At 43.3% G+C, this 21,166-nt stretch overlaps 1 protein-coding gene across 3 annotated transcripts in view; it reads right to left on the bottom strand.

The window, feature by feature from the left end:
- Nucleotides 1–20,687, bottom strand: part of LOC125889248 (von Willebrand factor A domain-containing protein 5A-like) — a 28,616-nt gene extending 7,929 nt beyond the window's left edge. Inside the window, exons 1-16 of one of the 3 annotated variants that reach the window (XM_049577071.1) lie at nucleotides 20,573–20,686; nucleotides 13,841–13,945; nucleotides 13,274–13,359; nucleotides 12,781–12,983; nucleotides 12,473–12,695; nucleotides 10,672–10,838; nucleotides 10,446–10,560; nucleotides 10,210–10,358; nucleotides 10,028–10,116; nucleotides 9,735–9,879; nucleotides 9,103–9,182; nucleotides 8,409–8,523; nucleotides 8,118–8,276; nucleotides 7,250–7,353; nucleotides 6,661–6,875; nucleotides 6,409–6,474 (exon numbers count right to left, since the gene is read on the bottom strand). In XM_049577071.1, coding sequence (XP_049433028.1) covers nucleotides 6,409–6,474; nucleotides 6,661–6,875; nucleotides 7,250–7,353; nucleotides 8,118–8,276; nucleotides 8,409–8,523; nucleotides 9,103–9,182; nucleotides 9,735–9,879; nucleotides 10,028–10,116; nucleotides 10,210–10,358; nucleotides 10,446–10,560; nucleotides 10,672–10,838; nucleotides 12,473–12,695; nucleotides 12,781–12,983; nucleotides 13,274–13,316 — 1,873 coding nt within the window. In that variant the 5' untranslated portion in view covers nucleotides 13,317–13,359; nucleotides 13,841–13,945; nucleotides 20,573–20,686. Of the gene's footprint in view, nucleotides 1–6,408; nucleotides 6,475–6,660; nucleotides 6,876–7,249; nucleotides 7,354–8,117; nucleotides 8,277–8,408; nucleotides 8,524–9,102; nucleotides 9,183–9,734; nucleotides 9,880–10,027; nucleotides 10,117–10,209; nucleotides 10,359–10,445; nucleotides 10,561–10,671; nucleotides 10,839–12,472; nucleotides 12,696–12,780; nucleotides 12,984–13,273; nucleotides 13,360–13,840; nucleotides 13,946–20,199; nucleotides 20,304–20,572 lie in introns of those variants that run through there. The other 2 variants (XM_049577069.1, XM_049577070.1) reach the window with 2 other exon arrangements.
- Nucleotides 20,688–21,166: the final 479 nt, after the last annotated feature.

A 21,166-nucleotide genomic window follows, 5' to 3' on the forward strand; every position in this document is an offset into this window, starting at 1 on the left:
ACAGTTTTCCGACCATGTTGTGGAATGTAGATATTTTGGTGGATTTTGTATTTTTGAGCAAGTTTATACTGTAAAGACAACGTGGATCAATAAACAAACATTTTTGTTTTCCCTAAGAAGAGGATTCAGTGTGAGTTATTTTTGACGGAGAAGAAACACGTGTCAACTTAAGGCTTGCACTCTCATTTTGGTTTTTGGACAGAACAATAGCCGGAAAACTCGCTTCTCGCGGAAAAAGAAGCTCATGGAATAAGAATCATCAAGTGGATGGATTTCTGTGAAAGGAAAATACTGAAATGAGGAGTCGCCTACATCCGTAAAGGAGTCTGTTAAGCTGCTGAGTGCACTTAAGCTAACGTTAAGCTAACGTTAACTGCAAAATCTCCGTGATTCTGGAAAATTCTTTGGATAGCTGCACTGATAGTGCAACTCTTGGACTGTCAAGTTTACGTGGATTAAGTGCATTAACAGTGCTACATGCAATACTGTAAAGCAATTAATAGCTTGATTGACACACTACAATGCAAGAACAGGTGGATGAGCCATCCACTGAAAGGAGGCAAGTAAAAATGACGGATAAAGCCTTAAAGAAAAAAAGGAATAAGCTTGTACAGTTAAGGAGTAATAAGCTTGCTCAGCTAACGGGCAAGACTAGGGAGATTGAGCACCTCATGGATGATGATGCTAACGTAAGCTCTGTAAGACTGCAGCTGAGAGTTGAATACCAAGTGTTGGTCAGAGAATTTGGAGAGCGTAACTATGCCCTACAACAGTTCATGTCTGAAGAGGAATTTAAAGAGGATCAGTGTAGTTGGTATGAACCCAAAGCAAGTGAGTTTAACATGTTCATCGCGAAAGCTGAAAAATGGATTGAGATGGTCGAAGAATATGTAAAACAAGCAAAGACATGTGACGAAGAGGTGTGAAACCTAAGGATAGTGTATCCTATACGAGTAGAAGGAGTAGTAAACGTGGATCTGAATCTGGGTGATCTGTCTTGTCCACTGCTTCATCTGCCCGCCTTAAGGCTGAAGTGGAAACAGGATTTGGAACGACAGGAAGCTGGATTAAAGGCAAAAAGAGAGGAGTTGGAAATAGAAACTGCTATTGGTGCTTCAGATGCCAAACTCAAAGTTTTGGATGACTTTGCGACTGGATGCATGTCACCAGGGAATCCAATTCACGAGTCGGGTGTGGAAATAGGAGGTTTAGCATCAGGAGCAAGGCATGAACAACTCAGCCACGTGGGAGATGATCCATTTTGGCCTCCCAACTACAACCAAGTAACCCTGATCATGCAAGGCAACCAAGTAGAAATACTACTAGGAATGATGACGTTGTGGAGACATTATGCAGTGTTATGCAGCAACAAACCAACATTACAGAGTTAATGATGAAACAACATAGAGGGTCTACATTACCATCGTTGGACATTCCTACTTTCAAAGGAGATCCTCTTAACTACCATATGTTCATACGGCAACATGAAAGCCAGAGTCACAAGGCTTCCATACAAATTGCGAGAAAGATGGAGATCTTTGGCATGTGATATCCAAGAACAACAGGACAGGAGAGTCAACTTCAAAGACCTTGCTGACTTCATCCACAAACAGGCCAAAATCGCCACGCATCCAATTTTTGGTGACATAAAAGATAGTGCACCAGCCAAACCATCTATGAAAATGCATGCAGATTCCAAGGCACAGAAGAACAGTGGAAGTAACATAACGTTCACCACTAGTGCTCTGCAGATGGACTCTCTATAGTACCTGTCCAGGTCAAAACAACTAAAGGAAGTAAAACGGTGGATACGCGTTCCTCGACCCAGGGAGCACAGACTGCTTCTGCACAGAGACATTGATGAATCAACTAACGGTCACTGGTAGGAGGACGAGTATTTTATTGAGAACCATGGGTGCTGCTTCTGAGGCGTCAGGCTTGGAGGTCAGCAGCTTAGCAGAGGACAACTTCCTTGAGCTTCCTGATGTCTTCACTAGAAGGACAATTCCTATAAGTCGAGAGAACATACCACGACAAAAGGACTTGAGACAATGGTCTTACCTTAAAGATGTACACATTCCTGAAATCGATGCAGAAGTTGGTTTGCTCATCGGATGCAATGCGTACAAGGCCATGGAGCCATGGGAGGTCATGAACAGTGTTAATGATGGACCCTATGCTGTGAGAACAAGGCTAGGATGGACTGTAAATGGACCACTCAAGGAACATGTTGTTAACCAACAAAAGGGGAAAACTTACAAGGTTACAGCAAACCGCATATCCATCGCACGGCTTGATGACTTGTGGCAGCAGCAATTTAAGCTGGATTTTCCTGAGAGAGGAAAAGACAAACAAGTTGAGATGTCCAGAGAAGATCATCGATTCATGGACATGGTCTTGGAATCAGCTAAACTTGTGGACAGGCATTATATTGTATGTCTACCTCTGAAGAACCAGATGGTCAACATGCCAAATAACCGTAAGATAGCTGAACAATGAGCACTTAACTTACGAAGGAAGTTCAAACAGGAACCCCAGCGTTCACAAAGAGTACACTGCTTTCATGGCAGACCTCACTGACAAAGGGTATGCAGTGCAGGTGTCAGATGAAGAGCTTGGACGTAGGGATGGCAAGGTGTGGTACATACCCCACCACGGGGTATATCACACTGTAAAGCAGACGTTAAGGGTCGTGTTCAACTGTGGTGCATCCTACCAGGGCACGTCTTTGAACGAACAACTTCTGCAGGGACCTGACCTGACGAGCGGTCTTGTGGGTGTCATACTCCGATTCAGACAAGAGCCTGTGGCATTTATGGCGGACATTGAGGCCATGTTCCACCAGGTCAGGGTGCCTGAGGGAGATTCAGACCTTCTCAGGTTCCTCTGGTGGCCTGGTGGTGACTGTGAGCAAAGGTCGGTCGAGCACAAAATGGTGGTCCACTTGTTTGGTGCTACCTCCTCACCTAGTTGTGCCAGTTTTGCACTGCGGAAGTGTGCTGAGGACCACAGGAAAGAGTTTGAGACTGCTGTGACTGAGACAGTGCTCCAAAATTTTTACGTGGATGACTGCCTTAAGTTTGTGACCACAGAGGAGAACGCCATCTCAATGTGCCAGGATCTAAGAGCAATCTGTGCCAAAGGCGGTTTCCGCCTCACAAAATGGGTCAGCAACAGCAGCAAAGTCCTTGACTCTATACCGGATAGTGAACTGGCAAAGGAGATAAAGAATCTGGATCTCGAACACGACAAACTTCCAATGGAGAGAGCCTTGGGTGTCCATTGGTGCGTAGAGTCAGACACTTTCCAGTTTAAGATCACCATCAAGGATTGTCCTTTCAGCAGAAGAGGTCTGCTGTCAGTCGTTGGCTCAATCTACGACCCGCTAGGAGTTCTAGCACCTGTGGTGTTAACAGCAAAGATGATCTTGTAAGACCTGAGCAGGATGAAAATTGGCTGGGACGATGACTTACCAGAACAGGTCAAACAACGATGGGCAGACTGGCTGACACAACTTCCTAAACTGACAGATTTCAAGGTCGACGGATGCATAAAACCGGCTGGGTTTGGAGGTTACTCACATGCTCAGTTGCATCACTTCGTGGGCGCGAGTGAAGATGCTTATGGCACTGCTAGCTACCTTCTCTTGAAAAATGAAAGCGATCAAGTGCATTGCGTCCTGATGATGGGGAAGGCCAGAGTGGCACCTCTTAAGCAACCGACCATTCCACGAATGGAGCTGACTGTGTCAACAGTCGCTGTGAAAATGGATAAGGTTCTGAGGAGAGAGCTGCAGCTGGAGCTGGATGACTCAGTATTTTGAACTGATAGTACAGCTGTACTCAAGTACCTCCAAAATGAAACCACAAGATTCCGCACATTTGTGGCTAATCATGTTTCTACTATCTTGAAAGACGCCACAGTCGAACAATGGAGACATGTGACCACCACCAAGAACATAGCAGACTGTGCATCAAGAGGACAAAGGGTGGAGGCCTTCATGAAAAATGACACATGGATCTCTGGTCCAGATTTTCTCCACAGCCCAATGGAGGAATGGCCAAAGAACATGGTAGGCTGTGAAGAGATTACATCAGATGATCCTGAAGAGAGTAATGGTGAAGAAAGACCACCATATTACTGATTTACTCCTACGAAAGATTCATGAGGAGACCGGGCACGCTGGAAGGAATCATGTGCTCTCCAAATTGCGACAACGATATTGGATTCCAAGCGCCAATGCTGCAATTAGGAAAATCCTCTCAAAATGCGTCACCTGTCATCGACTGCATGGAGTTGCAGGAAGACAACAAATGGCGGATCTTCCTCAAGACAGAGTGTTTCCAGACGATCCTCCCTTTTCCACTGTAGGCGCTGACTATTTTGGACCATTCGAGGTCAAGCGGGGGCGGAGCTTAGTATAGAGATACAGAGTTATCTTTACTGGTTTGGCCATACGAGCGATACATATAGAAGTCGCCTCGTCCTTGGATACAGATTCATGTATCAACGCCGTACGTCATTTTGTGGCCAGGAGAGGGCAAGTGGAGGAGATTTGTTCCGACAATGGGACAAACTTCATTGGGGCAGAACGCGAGCTGAGAATGGCCATCAGTGAATTGGATCACACAAAGATTCAAGGTTACCTTCATCAGCACGGGATCAAGTGGACATTTAATCCTCCCACCGGCTCTCATCATGGGGGAGTCTGGGAGAGACTGATTAGATCGGTGAGGAAAGCCTTGAACTCTACAGTGAAAGAACAAGTTCTGGATGAGGAAAGCCTTCAGACTGTGCTTTGTGAAGTGGAGGCTATGATTAATGGCCGACCAATCACAAGAGCGTCTAACGACCCGAACGACTTGGAAGCCTTGACGCCCAACCACCTTATATTGCTGAAGACCAAACCGTCATTGCCACCTGGCCTATTGACAAGGAAGATCTCTACGCTTGGCGGAGGTGGAGACAAGTCCAATACATTTCCGATCTATTTTGGAAACGTTGGACTCGAGAATACCTTCCCCAGCTCCAGGAGCGGCAAAGATGGTGAAGAAAGTCAAGGAACTTCACTCCAGGAGATGTTGTGCTTCTGGTAGATGACTCTGCACCTAGGAACTCTTGGGTGATGGGAAGGGTCATCGAGTCAATTCCAGACAAGAAGGGTCTTGTTCGTCGAGTCCGTCTCAGGACGAAGACCAGCATTTTGGACAGACCCATTACTAAACTCTGTCTGCTTCTAAAGGATGAGCTAGCCAATGGTAAAGACTGAACTCCCTGATGAGTCGTGCTAGCAACCTCTGACTCTAATATCCTTTTGTATTACAAGGACTGTTGAGAATGTACATTGAACTTTTTGTTTGCTAGTGTTAGTACACAGCTTCTGTTATTTATTATATGGCTCTTTTTATTTAAGGTAAGTAATTGTTTCAAGCCTCTTGAGAACAATTAGGGGCCGGTGATGTAGGAGCCAAACTCATATTTAAGAGTCACGCAGTATTCACATATTTACAATATTTACATATGTACATGTTATTTGTTTATTTTGTACAATGCATGTTAATCTGTGCAATTATAATACTTAGTAGTGTTAACTATTTACATTTATGCATGTGAGTTAGAAGTAAAGTCACTAGGAGAAATATATTACTGTCTCGTTAAGAAGAGACCGGCAGCTTTGCCATGCATAGACAGAGGAGAAAAGTTAGTTAGTTGCTCATGTGTGGAGAGTGGAGCCACACAGTTTTCCGACCGTGTTGTGGAATGTAGATATTTTGGTGGATTTTGTATTTTTGAGCATGTTTATACTGTAAAGACAACGTGGATCAATAAACAAACATTTTTGTTTTCCCTAAGAAGAGGATTCAGTGTGAGTTTTTTTTGACGGAGAAGAAACACGTGTCAACTTAAAGCTTGCGCTCTCATTTTGGTTTTTGGACAGAACAGCATGGGTGGAACAAATTTCGTTACAGTGAAGAGAGCATGAGGCCGTATGATGGCTCAGTTCCATCAAGTGCCACAGTAAATGTCAGCTGTTAAAAGGCTTAGAGGTGTACTTAAGAATGTGACACTCCTTGTGTGCTACGCTTTTGGTATTGTGATTTTAACAAAGATTAAGTTTATTAAGGCAGGATTCATTTTCCCTGGCAGAATCCCTTTGTGTCCATATTCTTTGAAAGCTCCCTCCAAGACACATTGCTTATGGGAAGTGTCTTTCCATAAGCGATGTGTATATTATCATAAGTAACGATACTGTGAAATGCAAATAAATATTTAATACCATTTTTACCAGAGAAATGAATTGTTTTGTTGCAATTTATTGTCTTAAATGCCTTATGTGTATTGTATTGCTATGTTTTTATGTATTAAGAAAAGCTATGTTAAAATAACAAATGAAATTGTACTACGCACCAAATTCTGCAGACAATAGCACAGTGTCATCGGGAGCAAACACGTAACCAGGAAGAAATCTGTAACCTTTGAGATAAAAATAGAAAAAGAGAGTAGACCATTAAATCCAGAGAATTTCATCCAAGGCACATTTGGGCATTAAAAAACACAAGTATTCAGCACTGAAGAATCAACCCTGGTTAACAAACAAAATCAATATAAAAGCACTGTAAAACACATTCATTATTCTTTTGCTGTCGGTATAACACTCACTGGATACTGGGACGTTTACAATAGCCATAGGTCCCTGAATCGCCTCGCCGTTGCCTTTGTTGACAGCAACAAAGGCAGTGAAGGCACTGCTCACTCCTGATTGGACACTGAGCTCCACCACCGTCTTCTTCACTTCCTCATCTCCTCCTTCCTTTTCCTCCTCGACTTCCAGGGAGCGGATCAGAGTCCAAGCAGCCAACCTGTGAACTGTTAATCTGCAGGCAGGCGTGAACACAGAGGAAACTTATCTTACTGTTTTACGAGTGCAAATATGTCTAAGCAATGTTATTATAGGTCCACATAGCCAGAATTAACCAATTCAGATTTAAACACAGAAGTGCAACAATATCACAACAGCCTCAGCAATTTGCTTTCCACTCTGCCACATCATACAGACCCTAAAAATGTGGTTTTATTTCTGCCAACAGTCTTAAAATTCACACTTTGCATTTGTGATTCACATTGTTTTAAAAACAAAATTACTACATTCAAAGGCACTCTCTGTGCTGCTCTCACTGAGACACTTAATATGTTAATATTTGTCATTGAACTGAACATTAACTTCATATTTTATTTGTAAATTCACTACCCAGTGTCGTCTGCAGGTGTGAGACTGAAGTGGAGCTGGTTCTGACAGGGATGACCTGCTAGGCTGTACTTTACCGTCACACAGCCCCCTGCTGCCTCTGAACTCTGAGAAAGTATCACAGTGTCAAAACATGTTTGTTAAAATCACATACTGGATAAAAAGACACATATAATGTGGTCATATAGTTTGCTGAGGGGCAGGTTGTATGTCTCTGCAAAGCAGTCAAGTTGCAGTTACAATTTACATCCATGTCTGCCAAGACTCATGTAGACATGACAATTGACAACGCTTCAAATATGGATTTATTTTGCTGCAAGGAAATGACATATTCTAAAACGTGGATGCTTCACACACATCTTCTCCCTGGCAGCACAGGGGCTCTGTTACATTAAAACAATTTCAAGGTGGGAACCCAAGATTAGTGTCACCAATTCAGTATCTGACCAAATATGTCTGTTTGTTCCTGGGTTATGGTGTTGAATAGTGGCCAGAAAAGATCATTATAATGTCACAGTGAAGTTGGCCTTTGACCTTTTGGATATAAAATGTCAACAATTCACCATTTTATTATATTAGACATTTGTGTGAAATGTTGTCATAATAAGTGTATGAATTCTTGAGTGATGGCCAAAAACATGTTTTGTGACATCACAGTGACCTTTGACCACCAAAATCTGATCAGTTCATTGTTGAGTCAAAGTCAATGTTTGTGCCAAATTTGAAGACATTCCTATAAGGAACTCTTGAGATATCGTGTTCACAGGAATGGGACAAACAGACAACCTGAAATCATAATGCTATCGGCCACAGCTGTCACCGGCGTGGAGGCATAAATAGATATTTCACTATGAGATGATGCTGCTCCTACCTGTCCAGTCAGCTGGGCGTAAATAAGCGACCTTTGACCCTGGAAAAGTGTTGTGATTGGTGGGGAGAGAGCAGCAACAGAAACTCCCTCTGGCACATCCCACTCGACTGAGACGTCCACCACAGCTGGCTGGAGAGCAAATCGCAGCGACTGCATCACCTGTTAAGGATTTTTTTTTTTTTTGGCCATAAGTCAGGAGAAGCACTGGGTTTTCACTTACTTATTGATATGGAAACATGATTTCTGTCTAAAATATAAAGTTGTTGCATTTGTTTCTTTTATATGTCTTACTTTAGGCTGCATCCTCTCTTCCCCTGTGATGAACTGAGCGTGGCCTCTTCCTTCCTTGGCCAACCCGTTGATAAGAGCAGAGCTGGCCCCTTCCCCAATCCCAAAAGAGAAGCACCTACAATACAGGAGTTTTCTTTAAGTACACAAAGCATCAAACATGGAACATATTCTGAGAGTTTTGTCAGTGTTGATGATTCTCAGTCATCCATATCATGGTAATCTTAAGTGCTATATCGCAGTCAACTGAACTTGCTTGGGTTTCTTGAAGATGTTTCACCTCTTATCCAAGAGGCGTCTTCAGAATGGTGACATGAATCTGTCTCCTCTCTCTCACTGAGCAGCTGGTTGTGAGCCCTCTGAAGGATGGTTGCAGCCCTGTGTTCTTTCACAGTTGAACCCAAGTGTAAGCTGTTTGGAGTTTCAAACTGTAATGCAGGTGGTTTCTGTGATCATCTGTAATCAGCCAGCTTCCTAGATGTTCTTTCAAATTCCAATACCAGTCGAAGGGGATTCTTCCCAAACTGTTTAGCAACATGTTGATGAAGATTCTCAGCCATCCAGTTAATGGTAATCTTCTCTGAAGAAGCCTCTTGGATCAGAGGTAAAAGGTCTTCAAGAAACTCGACCACATCCAGTTGCCTGCGATATAGCACTTAAGAGTTTTGTGGGTGGTTGTCATGTTTTGTGGTTTCACCTGTGGGAACCTGAATTCTTCTTCACCAGATTGATGACTTGTTTGGTGTTCTCCACCTCTCCGTCAGTAAAGACAAACAGCTGCGGAGGAGAGTTTACATGTCACTCGACGTTACATCACACCCAGAAACATGCAGCATGTGTTGAGTCACCAAACGTGTTCTCTGAAACCTGTGTTAGACCCTGTTAACAATTGGTTTTTAAAATGCATTTTGTTTTGCATTTGCTGGGTTTTTGATTTCCCTGTGACTCGTCAAATTCACGATTCTTCTTACGCTCTGTATTGGTGGCATTTCTGCAATTCTTCAGCATCACCTCTCCTTCTATAGTGTTTAGGGGTCGTTACCCATGCTAATAGGTTACTTATGATCAAATGGGAGTTATCAATCAGCACAAAGAGCAGATTTGGATGGTTGAGAACATTTGATGCATCTGGAATAACTTCTTTTATATTTTCTCTTAACAAAAAAATTAAGAAAAAATGTAGCCCTGCATGAAGCCCAATGATTGCAACATTATCAGCTCAATCAAGGGGCCACTGTTAGCTACTTACTAACTCACTTTCTGTAATGGGTGAGTGTGTGTGTGTGTGTGTGTGTGTGTGTGTGTGTGTGTGTGTGGCATGTTTAGTACTTGTCTAGGTTGATTGGGAATGGTTGGCTGGCTGTAAATATGTTCGAGGGGCTGAAGGATCTCTGTTCCTCCCAGATCAGCGTCCATCACTTCAACGTTTTTCAGAGCCTTTTCCAGGGTCTTCTGGCTGTACTCCACACTCTTACTGTCATGAAATAAACACACGACTGCTTTCACACGATTTACATCAACATACACACACATATATATGTATATACACATATATACATGCACAGGCAGTGATACCAAAGGCGTTTATTTTGTGGGCTGAACGACATTAAGGAATGACCTACGAGAAGATGTGTTCATAGTGGGACCCGAAACTGTAGATGTTGAAATAGCAGCCCATTGGTAAGCTCTTCAACAGGAGCAGCAGAGTATCCTCCAGGGAAGAGAGAAAAAATAATAAAGGCTGCTGTGTGAGAGAGACACTGAATGATTTGATGATAGAAATAGCAAATGACACGATGAATACCTTGGCACTCTTCATACGTTCTCCCTGCATACTGCCAGATCGATCCAATAAGAGCACAAACTCTCCACATGGGGCGACTGAAGACATCAAAGCCTGGGGGAACTCAGGGTACAGGCTCAGCATCACTACTGGATCACCCATCAGAGTGCCTGAAACACAACATATGTGACTCAGCTATACAAAAATAAAAATGATTACCTCTTATATTTAACACACCTTCACTAATTTGCACTCACCAGGCTTGGCAGACGCCTGTCCTGCCTCCACCACAGCAGTGGGCTGGTGGGCATCTTTGTAATAAATCAACAGTTCAACATCTCTGTCAAACTTGTGTCCTGCAGCCAACTTGACCTGCAGTTCACAAAACACACTCATAAATATAAATCAAGTCATATACATCTTGTTCTCAGTACTGAGGAACAATCACACACAGCAGACACATCAGCACTGTACAGTAGCTACCGTGGCCTGGGTTTGCTCTGTGTTGAGGTACTGCAGAGGATCCAGGGAACAGTTAGACTCTACTTTAGAGACTGGACGAGGAGAGGACAGTCGGGCAGAGAAAGACAGACTGTAGGGCACCAGAGAGGCTGGAACAGAGGTCACCTGGACACTGGCACCTTCACTACCTGTGAACAAGAACACGTTCTTAAAAAAATATTTTGGGGGATACAGGGCGAACAAATACATGTATATATATATCCATGGGACAGGACATTGAAAGACCAAGAAAAGATGTGACACAGTAATGCAAAATTAAGCTTCTCCTCCAATTAATATAATCATCTCTTAATATAATAATGAATGGACAATACCACTTAATGACAATACTTTTATGTGAATGAATTTTCAATGACTTTATTCATCATATTACTCCTCAAGCCTTAAAATAACCTTAAACCAAAAAGAGCATCTGAGCTCAAGTGACTGAGAATTTCTGTAAGCTACTTGACAATTTCATTAATTAGCTAAGTGTGTCACAGTGGGTTCTAAAAATCTTACATTTATACCATCTTAATCGGCGCTGTTGGCATATAGTGGAACTAGAATTACCGCCTTGCGGTCGTATGCCTCCATGAACCTGTCAAGGTAAAGTTTATACCCATGTCTGTGAAAACATGGATGCGTCACACACACCCTGTCCCCAGCAGCACAGATATTCTATTTTGTTATCAAAGTTACAAGGTGGGCCCCAAGATTAGTGACACCAATTCAGTATCTGACCAAATTGTCTCCCCTCCTGTTCCTGAGTTATGACATTGAGTAATGGCCAGAAAGTGTTTTTGTGGAACATTATGATGTCACAGTGATATTGACCTTTGACCTTGATTAGAATCAGTTCATTTGTGAGTCCAGGTGGATCTTTGTGCCAAATTTGTGGAAATTCCCTCAAGGAAAGCTATCGCTTTCACAAAGTGAGATGGACGTAAGGTCATAGTGACCTTGACCTCTGACCACCAAATTCTGCTCAGTTCATCCTTGACTTGAAATGAATGTTTGTGCAAAATTTGGAAAATACCCTCAAGGTGCTCTTGAGATATTGCATTCATGGGAATAAGACAGATGAGATCACAGTGACCCTGATCTCTGACGTATGACCACCAAAGACTATTCAGTTAATCCTTTTCTCCAAGTGGACGTTTGTGCCAAATTTGGAAAAAGTCCCTCAAGGCATTCTTAAGATATCACGTTCCATCGGGCAGACCTGAAAACAAGATGCCTCTGGCTACGACTATCAGCGGCGTGGAGACATAAAAACACTCCATTAGTCAGGTAATTGACGAAAGGAAATATTGGGTTTTGAGACAGACTGAACCTCCCTCTTCAGTCCTTTATTCTCATTTCAGTCACATTTTTAAAGTTTGGATAAAAACTAAACAGGCACAGTAAGTGTCAACACACTACATTCATCTCAACCCAAACATTTTACGAAGTCCAGAACCAGAATCTGAAAATGTGCTCTTCAAATGTCATGTCCATCTTTCTATGGCTTCAGAAAAACATCACATGTGCATCATTTTGTCAGCAGCTCTTGCAAGTGATGTGTATTTATTCTGGAGAGTCAAGTTGAAACTTGATCTCATTATCATTGACTTTATTTTCACACGACTGATTTTATGTTCACCCCTGGGCACAGCTGGCAGGTTGTGTGAGAATTAACTGCTTGTTGTAAATATTTTGAGCTGAAGTGTTTTGTCACTGTTGTGAAGGTGGGTTTTTGACTGTCAGGGCTCATGATGAAGGTGTTGGCTGGTTTTCCTACCCTGAGGTTGGTAGCGAGGGTTGAGCACAGCAGGCAGACAAAACCTCAGCCCATCATCAGCCTGCACAGCCAGCTCAGTGACGTACTCCAGCCTGATGGAGGCACTCTCTCCTGGAGGCAGGCTGCCCACACTCAGAGAGAATATATCTGGACTCTGCTCACTCTCCTCCAACAGGAAGGCCTGCTGACCGGAGCTCAGTGCATCATCATACTCCTCACGAGCCTGGAGTACAGACGACACATGTGAGCAACATTTACTGTGTTTTTAAGCTCCATTATAGTGAGTTAGTCTCTATTGTCCAGCTCACCTTCTGTTTCTCCTTCACCTCAGCTACAATCTCTTTTTGTCCAATCTTAGCACTGAAATGACAGACAGCAGCATCTCCAGGCAGAGGGAAGACAAAAACTGCCTCTATTGGTTTGTCCTCCTTGTTCTCATAGTTCAGAGTGGAGACCACTGTAGCCACATGGTCCCTCACCTCCACCTCCACCTCGATGCTCTTTAGAGGAACTGACACAGAAACAGCTGGCAGTTATTGACCAATCAATAACTGATAAGAGAAGCTGCTTGCTGCCTGTCTGATAACCAAACACACATTTGCATGGACAAATACACCCAGACATTTTGCACACACCAACACACAGAAAATATGAAAACAAAAATATAAATATCTAAATGATTTGATACTGTTAACTGTTAACCATGCTTAATATCATAACACTCACTAATAGGAAGTCTTGTATAATTTATCCAGACAAAAGGTCAAATTAGACTCTGTTTCGTTGTTTTCAGCCATTTACCTGATTCCTTTTGGTAAGTAAGTAGACCACAGCAGATTTCCATCCCCCTTGTACAGCAAGTAGGATGAGTATTTGAGGACTTTCTGCTGAAGTGACAAAAAGGTAAAGTTAGTACCTGAGCATTTTTAAAATGTGTTAAGGTAGGCCGACTCTACATTAATAATAGCAGAACTGATTTATAAAATCATAGAGTTGTAAAACTATAAATCATAATATCAAGTAAGATTTTAAGAGTTGCAGCAGCGTGAAGCGTAAAAAGAAAGTAAAAGTGTAAAAAACAGAGTTTCAGACCTGTTTCAGGAAGTCAGAGCAAGTTAAAGGCTAAATTCAACAGATTTCAACTTTCTTTTAAAAATATTTAGCTAGCTGGCACCCCTGATATCTAGGTAGTGTGTTTCATATCTCTGGGGCAGAATTGACAAAGGCTGCATCCCCAATCTTCTTCCGGCTGTTCCTGGGAATTTCCAATAAACCAGCAGCAATGACCACAGTGTTCTTTGAGGCAAATAGTTTAAAAGGGAGTTAGCAATGTAGCCTATTTTTAGGGCTTTGTATAGATGTATATACCTTTAAATCAGTTGTAAATGTAAGAGGAAGTCAGTGCAGAGCAGCTCAGACTGGCCCGACGTGCTCTCTCCTCTTGGTGCTGGTTCGTAGCAGAGCTGCAGAGTTCTAAAAGAGGTGAAGTCTCTCAGTGGTGTTTTTTGGGAGGCCAGTATAAAGTGTATTACAGTAGTCAAGTCGGCTTGCAATAAAGGCATAAATCAATTTCTCGGCATCTTTTTCATTTAAAAATGGTTGTACCTTAGCTGTGTTTCTGAGGTTGAAAATGATGTTTTTGTCACCTTGTTAATGTGGGACTTGAAGCTTAGATCTGAATCAAGGCTCACACCAAGACTTGTCACCACTGATTTAATCCAGGGAGTTCAATTCCCCAAATTATTAAGCAACAATTCTTTTTCTCTCTAAATCTGTGTGAATGACATTCAGATTCTCTGCTTTATTTTTTATTAAGTTGTTCCAGATACATTTTTTTCATACACTTATTTACAAAAAAAATAACTATCATTACATCCGGGGCGCTGGTGGCTTAGTGATAGAGCAGGCGCCCCGTGTATAAAGCTGTTGCCGCAGCGGCCCGGGTTCGACTCCAGCCTGTGGCCCTTTGCTGCATGTCACACCCCCTGTAATTATCATTACATCCGCCGTCCAACTGTTACTCAAATAATGATGTCTCAAACTGCAATGTTGTTTTAAAGCAGCACATTATTTAAGATACATAAAAACCATTTTTCTCTGGTTTGCTCAGACAGAGCTCGGTGTGAATTATGTGTCACAAAGACAAATAATGACATCCCATATTGTCACTCAAAAAATTAACTATTCCACTACAACTTGTGCAGACATTTGCTGTGTTAATATTGTCATTTTTCTGAAAGGTCACAGGGCTCAACAGTGGATCTTATTGAAGTATAGCCTCAGGGAGAGCAGGGTTGGTTGTCACATGGGCTGGTTGTCACGTTCATTTACTCCCTTAAGTGTGCTGTTAATAATGTTGGCACCTAATTCTTTTTGGAGTTTTCAGAGGTCACCTATAGGGTCATGTCAGACGTAAGACACTTGGCATTGAGGTGAGAGTGTTTTTCATGTCAAAATCAAAATATCCAGCTCTTCTGTGTTTCAACTCTAGGCTTTTACACAATGGGTTTATAGTTAAAGCAGTAACTAACATTAAGAGGTATTGAGGGAAGGCTTTAGTTTGGATTGTGTTTTTCTTGTTAGCTTAGATGCTAGCAAAAGAATGAAAAGCGCAGTTGGGGATGCTTGTCATACCATAAAAACTTCAACTAAAAGCCTAGTCCCAATTAAACGCCCAGTCCCTTCCACTAGCCTGTAATTCATGTAGATTTACTGACATGACGAAAAAACAAGTGGTGAATCCCTTTCTCTGAAGCTGTCACAAAGTCAGAACATGTGTCCAACCCTCGATTACCCAGGATTCAGAAGAATCAAGTGTTTTTCATAAAAATTAATCCAAGTTATAAATATTGCTTTAACCAGATAAAGTGGTTCTGTGTCAGTATGCCGGGAGCCGTTATCCTCAGGTGCTGTGTAACAAGTGTCACAACATAGCACAAAATTAATACGTCATAGTCATACTAGTTGAAGTAAAGAACTTGATCGTATTTCCGAACTTTGCTGAGCAACAGTTTTGTGTAAAGGGAATTAAAGGTCTGGTCCATCTACGTCCCAACCCTCACCTATGGTCATGAACTCTGGGTAGTGACCGAAAGAATGAGATCGCGGATACAAGCTGTGGAAATGAGTTTCCTCCGTGGGGTGGCTGGGCTCAGCCTTAGAGATAGGGTGAGGATTTCGGACATCCGGAGGGAGCTCGGAGTAGAGCCGCTGTTCCTTCGTGTCAAAAGGGGTCAGTTGAGGTGGCTCGGGCATCTGATCAGGATGCCTCCTGGGCGTCTCCCCTTGGAGGTGTTCCGGGCACGTCCCACTGGTAGGAGGCCTGGGGCAGACCCAGAACACGCTGGAGGGATTACATGTCTCATCTGGTCTGGGAACGCCTTGGGGTCCCCCAGGAGGAGCTGGAAAGTGTTGCAGGGGAGAGGGATGTCTGAGGTGCTTTGCTTGGCCTGCTGCCCCCGTGACCTGGCCCCGGATAAGCGGATGAAAATGGATGGATGGATGGATGGAATTAAAGGCCTGTCCCAAATACACTGCTCAAAAAAATAAAGGGAACACTTAAACAACACAATGTAACTCCAAGTCAATCACACTTCTGTGAAATCAAACTGTCCACTTAAGAAGCAACACTGATTGACAATCAGTTTCACATGCTGTTGTGCAAATGGAATAGACAACAGGTGGAAATTATAGGCAATTAGCAAGACACCCCCAATAAAGGAGTGGTTCTGCAGGTGGTGACCACAGACCACTTCTCAGTTCCTATGCTTTCTGGCTGATGTTTTGGTCACTTTTGAATGCTGGCGGTGCTTTCACTCTAGTGGTAGCATGAGACGGAGTCTAAAACCCACACAAGTGGCTCAGGTAGTGCAGCTCATCCAGGATGGCACATCAATGCTGTGTCTGTCAGCGTAGTGTCCAGAGCATGGAGGCGCTACCAGGAGACAGGCCAGTACATCAGGAGACGTGGAGGAGGCCGTAGGAGGGCAACAACCCAGCAGCAGGACCGCTACCTCCGCCTTTGTGCAAGGAGGAACAGGAGGAGCACTGCCAGAACCCTGCAAAATGACCTCCAGCAGGCCACAAATGTGCATGTGTCTGCTCAAACGGTCAGAAACAGACTCCATGAGGGTGGTATGAGGGCCCGACGTCCACAGGTGGGGGTTGTGCTTACAGCCCAACACCGTGCAGGATGTTTGGCATTTGCCAGAGAACACCAAGATTGGCAAATTCGCCACTGGCGCCCTGTGCTCTGTGCTCTTCACAGATGAAAGCAGGTTCACACTGAGCACATGTGACAGACGTGACAGAGTCTGGAGACGCTGCGGAGAACGTTCTGCTGCCTGCAACATCCTCCAGCATGACCGGTTTGGCAGTGGGTCAGTAATGGTGTGGGGTGGCATTTCTTTGGGGGCCACAGCCCTCCATGTGCTCGCCAGAGGTAGCCTGACTGCCATTAGGTACCGAGATGAGATCCTCAGACCCACTGTGAGACCATATGCTGGTGCGGTTGGCCCTGGGTTCCTCCTAATGCAAGACAATGCTAGACCTCATGTGGCTGGAGTGTGTCAGCAGTTCCTGCAAGATGAAGGCATTGATGCTATGGACTGGCCCGCCCGTTCCCCAGACCTGAATCCAATTGAGCACATCTGGGACATCATGTCTCGCTCCATCCACCAACGCCACGTTGCACCACAGACTGTCCAGGAGTTGGCGGATGCTTTAGTCCAGGTCTGGGAGGAGATCCCTCAGGAGACCATCCGCCATCTCATCAGGAGCATGCCCAGGCGTTGTAGGGAGGTCATACAGGCACATGGAGGCCACACACACTACTGAGCCTCATTTTGACTTGTTTTAAGGACATTACATCAAAGTTGGATCAGCCTGTAGTGTGTTTTTCCACTTTAATTTTGAGTGTGACTCCAAATCCAGACCTCCATGGGTTAATAAATTTGATTTCCGTTGATAATTTTTGTGTAATTTTGTTGTCAGCACATTCAACTATGTAAAGAACAAAGTATTTAATAAGAATTTTTCATTCATTCGGATCTGGGATGTGTTATTTTAGTGTTCCCTTTATTTTTTTGAGCAGTGTATACAGTACAGGCCAAAAGTTTGGACACACCATCTCATTCAATGCGTTTTCTTTATTTTCATGACTATTTACATTGTAGATTCTCACTGAAGGCATCAAAACTATGAATGAACACATGTGGAGTTATGTACTTAACAAAAAAAGGTGAAATAACTGAAAACATGTTTTATATTCTAGTTTCTTCAAAATAGCCACCCTTTGCTCTGATTACTGCTTTGCACACTCTTGGCATTCTCTCCATGAGCTTCAAGAGGTAGTCACCTGAAATGGTTTCCACTTCACAGGTGTGCCTTATCAGGGTTAATTAGTGGAATTTCTTGCTTTATCAATGGGGTTGGGACCATCAGTTGAGTTGTGCAGAAGTCAGGTTAATACACAGCCGACAGCCCTATTGGACAACTGTTAAAATTCATATTATGGCAAGAACCAATCAGCTAACTAAAGAAAAACGAGTGGCCATCATTACTTTAAGAAATGAAGGTCAGTCAGTCCGGAAAATTGCAAAAACTTTAAATGTGTCCCCAAGTGGAGTCGCAAAAACCATCAAGCGCTACAATGAAACTGGCACACATGAGGACCGACCCAGGAAAGGAAGACCAAGAGTCACCTCTGCTTCTGAGGATAAGTTCATCCAAGTCACCAGCCTCAGAAATCGCAAGTTAACAGCAGCTCAGATCAGAGACCAGATGAATGCCACACAGAGTTCTAGCAGCAGACCCATCTCTAGAACAACTGTTAAGAGGAGACTGCGCGAATCAGGCCTTCATGGTCAAATAGCTGCTAGGAAACCACTGCTAAGGAGAGGCAACAAGCAGAAGAGATTTGTTTGGGTCAAGAAACACAAGGAATGGACATTAGACCAGTGGAAATCTGTGCTTTGTTCTGATGAGTCCAAATTTGAGATCTTTGGTTCCAACCGCCGTGTCTTTGTGAGACGAGAGAAAAGGTGAACGGATGGATTCCACATGCCTGGTTCCCACTGTGAAGCATGGAGGAGGAGGTGTGATGGTGTGGGGGTGTTTTGCTGGTGACACTGTTGGGGATTTATTCAAAATTGAAGGCACACTGAACCAGCATGGCTACCACAGCATCCTGCAGCGACATGCCATCCCATCCGGTTTGCTTTTAGTTGGACGATCATTTATTTTTCAACAGGACAATGACCCCAAACACACCTCCAGGCTGTGTAAGGGCTATTTGACCAAGAAGGAGAGTGATGGAGTGCTGCAGCAGATGACCTGGCCTCCACAGTCACCGGACCTGAACCCAATCGAGATGGTTTGGGGTGAGCTGGACCGCAGAGTGAAGGCAAAGGGGCCGACAAGTGCTAAACACCTCTGGGAACTCCTTCAAGACTGTTGGAAAACCATTTCAGGTGACTACCTCTTGAAGCTCATCAAGAGAATGCCAAGAGTGTGCAAAGCAGTAATCAGAGCAAAGGGTGGCTATTTTGAAGAAACTAGAATATAAAACATGTTTTCAGTTATTTCACCTTTTTTCGTTAAGTACATTACTCCACATGTGTTCATTCATAGTTTTGATGCCTTCAGTGAGAATCTACAATGTAAATAGTCATGAAAATAAAGAAAACGCATTGAATGAGAAGGTGTGTCCAAACTTTTGGCCTGTACTGTATGTATGCTCTGAAAGAAATTGTAAGTAAGTATAAAAATCAGAACTCTTCAGTCCTCATGTGTTTTATTGATGCCTCCAAGGCCTTTGATGGAGTGAACCATAAAAAACTGTTTACTAAAATGGCTGAAAGAGGTGTGCTTTCAAGCATAGTGAGGGTGCTGGCATATTGGTACGCCAACAAAACTATGCAGGTTAAATGGGGACCCAGTGTGTCTGCCCATTTTGGTGTGAGCAATGGTGTCAGACAGGGGAGTATATTGTCCCCCTTTCTCTTTAACCTGTATATGGACGATTTATCACGACAACTCACTGCCTGTAATACTGGGTGTATGGTTGGTAACAAAAAAGTTAACCATCTGATGTACGCGGATGATTTGGTTGTTTTTTCCCCGAGCAGTGTTGGTCTGCAGCAGCTGCTGAATGTCTGCTCTGTGTATGGTGCTGAACACGACATAAAATATAATGCCAGCAAGAGTCATGTTATGATCGGTCGCACTATAGAGGACCAAAAAATGTCCTTTCCTGCATTTAAACTGTCAAATAATAATATTGCTCCCTGTAAAAAGGTCAAATACCTCGGCCATTTCCTTACAGAAGATATGACAGATGATGATGATATTCATAGACAGTGCTGCAAACTATATGTAGCTACAGGAAAATACTCTTGCTCGCAGGTTTTATTCATGTTCAGATGACGTTAAAATATCTCTGTTCAAAGCGTACTGTACTCCTCTGTACACCGCACACCTGTGGGTTAAGTACAAGAAAGCAAGCATGAAAAGACTACAGGTTGCGTATAACGATGCATTACGGATTTTATTAAAAAGACCTCGCTGGCTGAGTGCAAGCGAATTGTTTGTCATCTCTTTAAGTCATCACCTATGATTCACTGTAAGTGTGAGAACCTGCCCTCTGCCTGTGCTTCCTTATTTTCTCCTAGACTCGCAGACATTTAGAAACAGCTCATCATACTCGAATGAAAAGACCAAACACCTACCTGTGACTTGTGTCTATTAAAAAAGAAATGTTTTTCCTCTGTATATACGGGAACAAACACTGGGAGGTTCATAAACCAGTGACTGTTGATCCAGCTGCTGTAAAACACACCCACAACTGTTACAGTAAATCTCAGTCATCATGACTAATGGGTATGCTCGTTTGAAAGGGGTACCGCCGGGTGGGTGGGAGCTATGACGTCTTCAAATTTCCACAGTTTGCATATTGGACTAGCCTTGGACCAAGACGTTCATTGCATGAACGTTCATTGCATGAACGTCTTGAAAACGAACCCCGTTTTTCGTTTGGGGGTTCCCGGTCTAGACCGATTCACGTCTTCATAAACGTTCAACTCAAACATGTAATGTACTCACCTCATAGGCACCGATGTTAGGAAGGTGTACGGGGGGTGCCGTGTGTTTGTATATCCGTTATTGTTCAATAAACATGCATTTTATCTCGGGATGTCTTGAAATTTTCTTCAGCCCTTCTTCGTCCTGCAATGAATGAGTGCACCGGCTTTCTACTGCGCCACAGCGCCTCTATAGCGGTTGGGGGGTGTATTGCACATTGGTAGAAAGAGGCTCTCGCCTTGGACCAAGACTTACTACCAATGTGCAATACACCTCCCAACCGCTATGTATTCAAAAGAAATATAAACCCGACACACTTCAAATAAAACACCACACTAATAAAGATGTGCAACCACAAACCATATCACCGTCTAGAGTGAACTCCCAGCACCCCAACCACACCGGTGAATGGAGGACCCCACCAGCTGCAACACTAGAAACAGAAGGAGACAGAATGTTAAAACTCTCAAACTAAACAAACTCCAATCCTATACTAAACAATAAAAACAATAAAATCAATAAGGCTAACACATGGAATACTAAACTAAAATAAACAGCAGTCAGCACTATGCCTAGAAACAAACAAAGCACTGTTAATTTAGTTTGTAGGGCACA

This window comes from Epinephelus fuscoguttatus, linkage group LG5 (assembly GCF_011397635.1).
Source record: "Epinephelus fuscoguttatus linkage group LG5, E.fuscoguttatus.final_Chr_v1".
NCBI lineage: Eukaryota > Metazoa > Chordata > Actinopteri > Perciformes > Serranidae > Epinephelus > Epinephelus fuscoguttatus.